This window comes from Saccopteryx bilineata, chromosome 7 (assembly GCF_036850765.1).
Source record: "Saccopteryx bilineata isolate mSacBil1 chromosome 7, mSacBil1_pri_phased_curated, whole genome shotgun sequence".
Lineage (NCBI taxonomy): Eukaryota > Metazoa > Chordata > Mammalia > Chiroptera > Emballonuridae > Saccopteryx > Saccopteryx bilineata.
Window position 1 is genome coordinate 39,503,503 of NC_089496.1, and position 12,601 is coordinate 39,516,103.

At 38.0% G+C, this 12,601-nt stretch overlaps 1 protein-coding gene across 3 annotated transcripts in view; it reads right to left on the reverse strand.

Moving 5' to 3' along the window:
- MACC1 (MET transcriptional regulator MACC1) overlaps positions 1–12,601 on the reverse strand; it is a 234,791-nt gene that overhangs the window by 203,884 nt on the left and 18,306 nt on the right. Inside the window, exon 1 of one of the 3 annotated variants that reach the window (XM_066239785.1) lies at positions 9,586–10,015. The exons of 1 other annotated variant lie outside the window; for it this stretch is intronic. In XM_066239785.1, coding sequence (XP_066095882.1) covers positions 9,586–9,793 — 208 coding nt within the window. In that variant the 5' untranslated portion in view covers positions 9,794–10,015. Of the gene's footprint in view, positions 1–9,585; positions 10,016–12,601 lie in introns of those variants that run through there. One more of the 3 variants, XM_066239784.1, reaches the window with a different exon arrangement.

The window sequence follows — 12,601 nt, forward strand, 5'->3', positions numbered from 1 at the left end:
TCTATGAAAGAGAAACATGAATGTCTCTAATAGTTTCAAGTGCTGACTGTACAGTGTGTGTGCCTGTATCTGCCGGACAACGGTCAGGGTTAAGACCATCAGCTCTCGACTCAGAGAGCCTAGTATGAAATCCTAACCCCTCCCTTTACAATGCAATCCCCAACATGTAATTGGATCTCTTGTGACTTAGTTTCATCTTTTCCAAACTGTTAACAGTAATAGTACTGATATCATAATTAGTTTTGAAGATGAAAGGATAAATTAAATGGAAAGTGCTTCGTATAGTGCTCAGATAGATGTACTTAATGAATGAAAATCGAATCTGTCAAGTCTAAGCGACATTGGCTGTCACTAATTAGTTGAACGTTATTGAAGTCATTTTACCTCTCTAGTATTCAATTTTTCATTTTTATAATATTATAAAAGCCTTAATTCTTAAAATTTAATTCAAGTCATATATTTCCTCTTAGACCAAAATCTGAAATAGCAATTCCTAGTCCCAGGTAAGCTGCCAGTAAGTAAGCTGTCTTACTGATACAGCTTATGTTGTGATACCAAACAAAAATTTCCATACTGATCTTATAAAACTATGAAATATGGAAGTATGCATAAATATTCTTGGAGAAGTGCAGAAGTCCCATTCTCTCAGGGAACGCTCTGACCTCTTTCATCCTCTCCTCATCTCAGCATCTCAAAAGATGTCTCCAGCTTGCTCACGTGCCCCAGTCGGGCTTCTAGCATGCCCTCCATGGAGGATGCTCTCCCTAACAATCACAGTGACCTCCGGGTTCCAATCTGGCAGGGAAGTGGAAGCCTTTCTGGGAACTGACTTTCCTGTAGCACTTGACCTTCTAATCATGCCTGCCTTTTAGAACTGTTTCTGCTTTCTTGGTTTCTATCGCTGAGTCTCTACTGTCATCGTTCTCTTGCCTCGCTGACCATCCTGTCTCAGCCTTCAATTGGGCTGTTTTCTAGATTCTCCTTCTTGGCCATAGTTTGTAATCCCTCTACACATTCCCTCATAGAATGCCCATCTTGCCTATCTTTACTTTCAAGGCTATAATAATAGTTTTACTTCTCTTTTTAGCTTCAAACCTGTATTTTCAACTTCCTTCTGGATGATAGCTCCATCTGAAATTCCTGCAGGCCAATTCTGAATTATCTTCCCCAGTATATATTAGTTTTCCTCTTACATTCTTTAACTAATGACTAAATATAGCCTAAACATCTCTTTTTACCTCCTAAATATTTCTTGAATCTATTACACCCTCTCCATCACCAAATACCACTCCCTTGACTCCGCTCATTCTCACCTGTCACCTAAGCTTGCTCCCATCTCATCCTCTCAAATTCATTCTCCACACTAACATCAGAGTGACGTATCCAAGATTCAGTCTAACCAAATCATTTACCTGCTTAATGACTCCTTCTCAATGACTCCTCATCTACAGGAAAAAGTCTAAGTCCTTGGCCACCAGGATCCACCATGGTCTATATCTACACACCTCTCTAATTTCATCACTGGCTACTTCCTTACACAGTCAAACTGGAACCCACTCTGAAAGTTCATACCTCTGGGCCCTTGCACATTCTGTTCGCTTCTCTTCAATATCCTGGTATCTGTACCTTATTCATTCTTCAAATGCACAGGAGTATTTCATGTAGCCCCTTCTAATCCCCAGCTGCAGTAAACTTGTCATTTCACTATCTATCTCACATGTTCCAAACATATTGCTGTTACTGCTCATGTAATTCTATACTACAGTTGTTTTTTAAATGATTCTCTTCCTCAATATACTGTAAAATCCTAGGACAGAGAGACTACATCTTATTATAATATTATATCATAGCACCAAGGAGAAAGACAGTACACATCAGAGATCTAAATATGTTTTGTGAACTAGTAACTAAATAAGTAACAAAATAATTAGTTCACTAATGACTTAGCTCAGTATAAAGATAAAGGCCTAAGATAAATATTGCGTGTGGTTAAAACTATTTTTTAAGTTTCATTTTTGCTAAGGTACATATTTATACTATATTATATATTTATACTTATATAAGATATTGAAAGTGAACACAGTGATGATTTCATATAGGTATGAATTGTGAAAGAAGTCCCGCCTCTAGTTAATGAACCCAACCAACATATTAAATATTACTTTCTTTTAGAACATTTAAGTTCCAATTTCTTAGCAAATTTCAATGATACAATACAATATTAACTACAGTCACCATGCTTAACTTTAGATCCTGAGGCCTTATTCATCTTACTAAAACTCTTCATTTCAGTCCTTGAACTTTGCACTCCCCTCGGCCTTGGCCCTCACACCCCCACTCTGGAACCAGCCCTCATCCTGACCCTGTTGGCTTAGCTGCTCTAGGGTCCCGTACGTCTCAGGATGACCAAGCCTTGAGGGAACTTCTTGTAGTCCACTTCAAAAACTTTAATCGCTGACTTCATCTAATATGTCCTACTGGGAACTTTCTCTCTATGAACCCTGCTTAGTCTGAAGAATCTGGTTCCTGGTTAGCAGAAATGGTTTTTCACCTTTCTCAAAACATAAGTCTAATATTCCCTTGACTCTTCTGTCTCAGGGCATAAAACAGAAAGAGAGGGGAAAAAAAGACAAACTAAGGTTTCCAGGATGATTTTTTTAAGCTCTGATGTCTTTCTAAAGGAAGGTCATATGGCAATTATGCCTCCAGTTGTTATTTCTCTCCATTCTCTAGGGATGTATTGTGTGCTATTGGGTAAATATTTAAGATGAACTTTCAAGTTCTCAAGTTCTTATCTTTTATCCTTATAATACTAGTCTAAAGAATATTTATAAATAGTGTCTTAAATGTGCTAGCCCTAATGTTGTACTGAACACTTCATGTAAATAATAAAATCCAATGTTGCCCAGTTTGAAGTACATCTTTGCTTACGTATCTAATACTGTCTTCAGTTTCCTCATTAGACAGTCGTATTATTATATAGTCTCAGGACCAAAAGCAATGGGTGAGGGTCTAGTTTTATAAAAATTTCTTTTTTTTTTTTATTCATTTTAGAGAGGAGAGGGAGAGACAGAGAGAGTGAGAGAGGAGAGACAGAGAGAGACAAGGGAGGGGAGGAGCTGGAAGCATCAACTCCCATATGTGCCTTGACCAGGCAAGCCCAGGGTTTCGAACCAGCGACCTCAGCATTTCCAGGTAAAAATAAGTTCTTTTAATGGGAGAGAAGCTATTATAATTCTAAACCACTTCCTGCAGGACAAATAAAACACAGAGAGAAAAAGCACAATGATAGGTCAGGACAGGACATGGAGCAGGTGACGGGTAATTACTATTTGGTAAAGGGAATTGTGAAAAGATTGTGTAATTATACTTATGCCACATTCCATTGGCCATAACATAGTCCCTGCTGCTTTGATATTGAATGTTCAGTTGATCCAAGGAAACAAAGAACTGGAGGTTGGGAACTGCCCTGTGTCCATGAGCCACTAGTGCAGGGACCACAGAGTTAAATCTCTACAGGACTCAGGCACATAACATATATGAATGAACTCAACCTAGGTATATGGAAAGCAATAACACGCTCACAGTGAAAAAATGGTCACTGACTCTCAAGTGTGCGACAGGGAGTGGTGAGGAGTATGGCAAACTAAGAAGCCTACACTCCTTCTTAGGTGGCAGTAGATAAGCAGCTCCAGCTCATTGTGTTGCAAAAATGTAGGCCCAGTTGTGCCCAGTACTGTGATCATTCAAGAGAAGCTGAAGATAGGATTTTATGACATTTGGGAGGAAAAAAATCAACAATTTTTAAATCACTCTATAGGCAGACAGCATGGAGGCCAAACAAAATACTATGTGTTCATATTTCATTCTGAAACTTGTGTTTAACAGCCAATCAAGAAGACCCAGGAAATTCAAGCAAACAATTAGAGGTATATTTGAGAGAAAAGGGACCTTATCTACAAGTGATACAAACACTTAATAGAAAAAGGTGTGAACTTTAGACTAAGAAGCAATTGTTATGTTTCTTTTGCTACTCTTGCCAAGATAGATTATGACTACCTTAATAAAGCCAATCTCCTTTCCCTTGGCCATCTGATCTTTTTTAAAGCTAAATGTGTTAGATACTTTTCATTCACCCACCCAGGTCCCTTCTCTACCTTCTTTGTGTCCAAGCAGATGGCCAGTGTAGATTGCACTAACGGGTGACTTGATCTCCAGCTCCCACTGGATTCCAATGGCCCATCTGGGGCATTGGCAGGAGTTTGGAGGACAGGAAGAAATTGATGTTAGGACTTTTATTTGCCCTTCTTTTCTCTTGCTGGTTCATTGATTGTCTCCCTTCTTTTTATCTGGAGGCCCTCTGTATACAGCCCCCATCCCATATCCATGGTTGCATGTTCCATGAAATACTGCCTCTTCTTGACCCTTCAAGCCAAGGGTGCTAACATCTCCCCACTGTTATAAGCCCCAGGGGACTACACCATCACTTGTGCCCTTCCATAAAACCTACCCTGTAGGCTTTAATTATCCAGCTTAACTCTGCTTTCCATTTCCTGCTGGGAGCCTGCCTTAAGATGTCATTTCCAAGGACATAATCATTCCCCAGGGTTGAAATCTTAACAGGGCAAAGCTTCTCATCAAGTCCTGTAATTCTTAGTTTTCTGGGTCCTTTGGGAAAGCAGATATTCAGCAGGAAGTATCAGAAGCTTTGAGAATGTATCAAACCTTAGATCCAGCAACTTCACCTTAGAAAGAATTTTCCTAAGAATCTTATTCAAGAATTTGAATAAAGATTTAGGCAAATATCTGTATTATTAAAATAGTCAAAAACTATCATCAAAACCACCTCCCATCATAGGAGTATACCAGGCATCTTTTGTTTATCCCACCAGCTTTGAAGGGTTTTGGGTTTTTTTTTCTTTTTTTTTGAAGGGTAAGTTTAGATTTGTGTTTTAGAAGAAAAATTCACCTGACCATGCGGTGGCACAGTGGATAGAGCATCGGACTGGGGTGTGGAGGACCCAGGTTCAAGACCCCGACCCAGGTCGCCAGCTTGGACCCAAGGTTGCTGGCTCGAGCAAGGAATTACTTGGTCTGCTGAAGGCCTATAGTCAAGGCACGAATGAGGAAGCAATCAATGAACAACTAAGGTGTCGCAATGAAAAACTGATGATTGACGCTTCTCATCTCTCTCCATTCCTGTCTGTCTGTCCCTATCTATCCCTCTCTCTGACTCTCTGTCCTTGTAAAAAAAAAAAAAAAAAAAAAAAAAAAAAAAAAAAAAAAAGAAAGAAAAATTCATAGCAATGTAGTCATTCAAGAAAAGGAGAAGTCTGAACTAAGGCGGCAGTAGCACTTAAATAGAAAAAGACTGGAGAAACTTCACTGAGGCGGGGTTAATGCAATCTGTGAACTAATGAAAGGGGTTCAGCAGCACACATCCCTAAGGGGGAACAACACCTGGGGCACACTGAAAACCTTGATAATATTCTCTACTACTTGAGCTTGGTAAGGTTTCAAATAACCAAAAAATATGAATTGCATGTTTGCTGTGATTGCATATCAAACTGAAATGTTCATCTTGGTAAACAATTGTCTTATAGTTCTGGAACATAGAGGACAAATTTCACAGACATGAGATTAGAGTTTCAAATACTTTAAGTGTTTTATTACATGTATCAACTGATTGCAAGACAGTCTGAGCCAATTTACTATTTTACCATAACTGAGTTCTCATTTCAATCCCCTAATGTTAGGATTAAGTATTGTCATTCTGAAAAGTCTTTGAGCATTTAATGGGTAAATCTGTCATCTCAGTTTTAAGTTAATATTTTTAATAACTGCTGTAGCTGACCTTTCCGCAGGTATTAAACATTTGTATTCCCTATTCTTGAATCCTATGCTGATGCTCTTTGCCGATTTGCCAACTCGAGACTGTTTTCTGATTTAGTTTTAGGAACATATTCCATTGGTATGTATTTACCTGTTTCTGAAATATTTATAAACACCTAAGTTTTAAAGAAATCATTATCAGAATTGTTGGTTTGTTCTTTGAAATTAGATAAATTATTCTTACATTTAGAAAAAACTTTTATTACTGATATTAGAAAAAAAATGATACATATAGTTTAGTAGTTTAACACTGAGCCGTTTACTCCATCATGAATGTATTTTGGCATAAAGTAAGTTTCTTAATTAATGTTGTTTTTTCCCAAATAGTTAACAATTGTCTCAACATCATTTTTAAAAATCACCTCTCCACTGATTTCAAAGTTTTTTTGTTATATTATTGATATTAAGATATATTTCTGAGTTATTCTACTAACCAACTCAGTCATCTTTTTTCATTATTACATATTATTTCCAAATAATATTTTTGAGAAAAGATTGGGTTTTGCTGATGCTTGTATTTTCCATAGGACCTATCATTTTACACACACTAAGTGTTCAGTAAATATATACATATTTATTGAACGAATGTTTAAATTGAATATCCTATGCCTAATTTACAAAGAATTTCCTCACTATGTTAAGAGGTCACATTCTTCAAGGTGATACATGAAGTAATTTTGAAATTGGAGAAGGGGGCTGAGAATGGAAGCATTCCAAGTATAAAAATACCATGTGAATTTGATTAGAATAATTTAAATTTTGTAGTGACTTCATTCTCCAGAGGCAATGTGATCATGAGAAAATGCTGAAAGGGGGAATGTTAGCCGTGGGCTCACTTTGAGTTATTGAAGCTCAGGAAGACCTTTAGCTGTGTACTGATGTGCAAATCAGTCCACATACCACCACGGCTCAACAGATGAACTATGTCAAGTGAAATGTTGCCCTATAATGTCTGCTGATACCTTTATTTGGGAGAACCAGCTGTGGACCCTGAACACTGCTATACATTTAGAGTACTGGGTAATAAAGCAATAGTACTTAAATTTATTATATATTTACTTACCCTCCTGACTACATATAAGCTTAAACATGTTAAATTGTAAATAAAAAGTGGTATTAAGTATGTCATCCCTGTCATGTACAAATTAGTAAGGCTTTCATATAGTTTCATGTTAAACTATACAAGGATGACTTCAGACTGAAAAGATCGTGGAACAAATTTGTTTGATTAAGGAGACATAAAACTAGACTGTCATAAAGAATGCTAGGATTACAGGCTTCTATATAAAGACATGCTCACTACATCTATTAATGTGGGTAAAGAATTATATAGTTACCAGAAAAGGAAAGTTATGTATAAAGCAAAGCAAAGATATTTGATGTTATTTTTATGATAATATGGAAGTCTTGAAATAAGCATTTATGCATTTTCAATGTTGTTTATATTACAAAATTTAAATAATCTAAATTAGCATTGCAAAAACCCTTGGGATAATACATACTGAATTTTAAAATGTTTCATTTATAACCTCTACTTTGATTCTCACAATCATCTTATTGGTATTTGTGTGTGTGTGTGTGTGTGTGTGTTTTATAGACTTTATTTTATAGAGTAGTTTTAGGTTCACAGCAAAATTGAAAGAAAAGTACAGAGGGTTCCCAGATGCTTCCTACTCCTCCATCCTCATAGCCTCCCCCACTGTCAAATTCCATCAAGCAGTCCACTTGGAACAATGCATGAACCTACAATGACACATCATTATCACTCAAAGGCCACAGTTTACATTAGAGTTCACTCGATGTTGTACATTCTATGGGTTTTGACAAATGTACAATGACATGTATCCACCACTGTAGAATAGTTTCACTGTCCTAACTAAAAATTCCCTGTGCTCTATTCATTTATCCTTCCCTCCTCTCTTCCCCTAGCAACCAGCTTTTTACTGTCTCTGGGCTTTTGCCTTTTCCAGAATGTCATGTAATTGACATCATATTGTATGTGGCCTTTCACACTGAGTTATTTTCCTTAGCAATATGCATTTAAGTTTCCTTTATATCTTTTCTTGGCTTGATAAGTTATTTCTTTTTGGTAATGAATAACATGTATTGTCTAGATGTACCACAGTTTATTTATCTATTCACCTATGAAAGGAGATCTTGGTTACTTCCAAGTATTGACAATTGTGAATAAAGGTGCTGTAAACATCCAGGTGCAGGCTTTTGTGGAGATAGAGAGTTTCAACTCCTTTGTCTAAACACCAAGGACAGCAATTGCTCATTTATGGTTAGAGAGTTAAATTTTATTAGAAACCACCAGCATTTATTCCCACCAGCAAGGACTGAGAGTTCCTATTGTTCCACATCCTCATCAGCATTTGGTGGTGTTAGTGTTTAGGATTTTGGCCATTCTAATAGAAGTCTAATGGTATCTTGGTGTTTCATTTGCAATTTTGGTAGCTATTTTAATTTCATCATTGCATAAGTAAAATAAACTGAGGCACAGGGAAGTTATATAACTTGCCTGTAGCTGTAGAACTAGTAAGTAGCAGACTCAAACTTTGTACTTTTCAGACTCCAAAGCCCTAGTGCTTTATATTCCGTGGATTGCCTGTTAGCTAGACAAGAATGAAATTCAAATTCACACATGGCGGACACCAGAGAGTAGTTTCTAGGCTAGTTAATTACTTTTCTTATTTTAGGTTCCTCCAGAAGAGGACCTGAGGCAAGAACACAGAAGGAAGCAGTGGGGGGAATGAGGGAGGGAAAGGCAGCCAATGAGAGAGCTATGTGAATACAGTCATCACTGTGGGCACCTGCACTCACTCCTACAGGAACTTGGGGCCACGGTGCTCAATAGTACCCGACATGTGGTGGTAACAGTACCAGTCCTCGATTGTTTGAGACTGGTTCAGTATAAAGAATGTATAAAAAGTAAGAGTCAGTATTTAGGAAATTTTATGACAACTTGATATTTTTATGACTCATTTCTTAATAATTCATTTTTTAAAGTACCAATCCATGATGAATTGAAAAGAAAAAAAGCCTACACTACTGCTGTTCTAATAATAGTTTTAGAAGCACTAGTGTAGACCACACAGCCCAAAATGACTCCATACAAGGAGGAAGGGAGCTCGGGGATTCATACCTCACGTCCCATCAGGTCAGTTTCCCAAAGCTAAAAAAGTAATTCAAACACTACAACTTATCATCATTCCGAGAATGAGTTAAAAGCTAAATAAGCATTAGTTTACTGTATGCAATGGGAGGACAACACAAAGCTAGGATGGAACTATGCACCGCCAAAATGCTTCCTTCAAAAGTATCCGTGAAGGGAACTAATACTGTCAACCCAAGCATGGGTTCGTGGGCAGGGGAGCTAAATTAGCGTGGCACCATTACCCCAAATTCAACTGTAATGAAAGGCTGTAACATACAGAACTCAGGATATGTGAGTAATAAATGTTTGCCACTTTTCTGGGCTCTCTTTATCAACCTACAACAACTTTATGCCATCTTGTTGGGAAACAGTACTAGATTTTCCACTGAGAAAGCCAAAGGCAAGAGCTCCCCCCCCCCGAAAGCCATGAGACTGATAATATGACTAAAGTTCTGAATATTAGATATTCCCAACCGGGATTCTGACTCTTTAACAAGGGGTCCAAAAATGAAGGGATTTGAAAGCATTCTTGTTACTTGGTCGCTTGCTGCTACTGCTCGTGCCTCCTCCCTTGATTTCTGGCCCATTCAATTCTGGTCTCTCAGCCTCTTGCTGATTCTGTAAGCTCCCAATTCCTTCAGTAATTTCCTTTCTTACCCATGGCAGCCAGAATCTGACTGTTACTTGAAACCAAAAGTCATCGTTGATACGAGGTAGTAGAGAAGAATCAGAGCTCCGAATCATGCCTGCTCAGTAATTCTCTTGAAATGAGGTCAGTCTCCTCACCCACCTGGTTCTTAGTGTCCAATTTGCAAAGTAGAATTAAGTCTCAGCAGTGTGATTTATGGAAAATCACTCTTGTCAAATGTTTCCTGAATAAAGGGTTCTTCCTTTGGAGAATCCAATGTATGCTGGCCGACCTAAGTTTCTGGAAAATTCTCCAGTCAAGGATTTAACTCAACTTTAACCCAGCATTTTCCAAACTTAATTAAAGAAGTCCTCTAGCCTAAATCATTTACATCTCACAGAGTTAATCATCCACAGAATTAACTTGGGAAGACACATTGGCTCAAGCAGTTCATTTTTCTGTGATTTTGCACCTGATACTAGAGTTTGTCCATAATCACACATGAGGCCTTTGGGGAGTATCTATTAATCCAATATGGTAGGGGTTCTTAAATCTCAGCACAGAAAGACCCAAAGTAACTTCTAGTGGCTTATGTTCTTTTATCATTGGAAGAAGCCTGAAGTCATAGTCACAATAATAATTCCCACTGGCTGGGCTGTGTCATCTCTTAAGAGCTGTTGATGAAGCAAACTCATAGACAACTTGTGATTCTCTAATTAAAACCTATAAAAGTCTGACCAGGCAGTGGCACAGTGGATAGAGCTTTGAACTGGTATGCAGAGGACCAGGTTCAAAACCCCGAGGTAGCCAGCTTGAGTGTGGGTTCATCCAGCTTGAGCATGACCTCACCAGCTTGAGTGTGGGGTTGCTGGCTTAAGTGTGGGATCATAGACATGACTCCATGGTCACTGCTTTGAGCTCAAAGGTCGCTGGCTTGAGCCCAAGGTCATTGGCTTGAGCAAAGGGTTACTGAATCAGCTGGAGTCCCCTGGTCAAGGCACATATGAGAAAGCAATCAATGAACAACTAAGGTGCCACAACGAAGAATTGATGCTTCTCATCTCTCTCCCTTCCTGTCTGTCTGTCCCTTTCTGTTCCCCCACCTCTCTCTCACACTAAAGAAAATAATAATAAATAAATAAAATAAAAAATATCAAATACTGTATCTCTGATACCAACTTCTGATATACATGGTCCCAACTTATGAGGGTACAACTTACAATTTTCTGACTTTACAATGATCAAAAGCAATATGAATTCAGTAGAAACTGTACTTTGAATTTTGAGCCTGGATCTTCTCTCAGCTAGTGAGTGATTTGCACAGTATGATACCCTTGGCAGTGGCAGCCAGCCATAGCTCGGAATCAGTCACAGGATCACAACAGTAAACAACTGATACACTACAGTGTATTCATTGTGTTGCCCAGCTGTAGGCTAATGTAGTGTTCTGAGCATGGTTAAAACAGGCTAGGCTAAGTAAGCTATGATGTTCAGTAGGCTAGGTGTGTGAAATGCATTTTTAACATAGTATTTTCAAGTTACGATGGTTTTATCAGGACATAACTCCATTTTTATTGAGAAGCATCTATAATATTAAAATGTGAATATGATTTTAACTGTCACTATAAGGTCAATAATCTGGACAAAATCTAGTTAAAAGGCTGAATACACACTAAAAGGAGCAGGCTCTCAGATATCTCTCTTCATTCCCACAATCCATCTGTATATAGTTTATTCATTTCTTACCATCAACTGAGTTAGTGAGAAATCAAGGTTAAAGAAGCAGGAAAGAAACTTAATTCATCTAATCATATGACTCACTAGCAAGGAAAAGAATCTGATGATAGGAAGGCTGGAGTGAATAGCTAAAATGTTACTTTCACACTATCTGTGAATTTCATTTGCTCTCATTACCACAAATGATGAAAAATTAGCTGTCAGAAATTTCAAAGCAAGACAGAAGAACGTGATAAAGACAGGAATTAATCTGGAACATTTTTTTCTCTGTTAGGATTCTTCAGGTAATATGAGGAAGATAATACCACATTTCTTCACAATATGCTACACATTTTCTTACAGGAAAAAGAATGAGCTCTGGTGACCAATGACATTTATTGGAAACAGGGAAAGTTTTTGTTCCTACACTACTTATTTACTGTAAGAAAAAGAAAACACCAAACCTACAGATGATGTTCAGGGTTCAAGGTTTTATTTTTATAACCCAAAATGTATAGGTAACTTGCTTGTAAATAACTCACAAGGATCACAGTCTCACAGCTGGGATATTCTATCTTATTTTATTTTAATTTTTCTGTTGATTTGAAATAGAGAGAGGCATCAACTTATTATTTCACTTAGTTTTTCCATTCAGTTGTGCACTCAGTGGTTGCTTCTCCTACGTGCCCTGACCAGGAAGGGTCAAACCCACAACCTCTAGTGAGCGGACACTTTATCCACTGAGTACCTTGCCAGGGCTGTCTTATTTTATTTCGAAAATCAGAATTATAACCTCTTTGCTCCTGGGAAATGATATAAATGACATCTGCTTATTCTTCAACAATTCCATAGAGAACTGGCATCCTGACATATATGTGCTTGGGCTTCATAAAACAAAATGTGGAAGTTTCTCTTTACAAGACAGAGTGCACTTACACACACACTCCCGCACAGGCATTACGATTGACCCTTTCCCTTCATTAGAGCGCTGTACGATCTCAAGGCTGCCTGCGTTCCTCCTACCCCAGTGTGAAGTACTAACTAGTCTCAATATGTTCATTTGGTGGTTCAAATTTCATATCCTCATCTTCACCCAGCCATTTTTCAGGCCTTTCCTTTAAGACCATTAACAGCAAAAGTATAGCTGTTCTAACTTGGAACGGCGGAAAGAACAGATGGAATAAAGCTGAGCAGGATTTCATTCTACG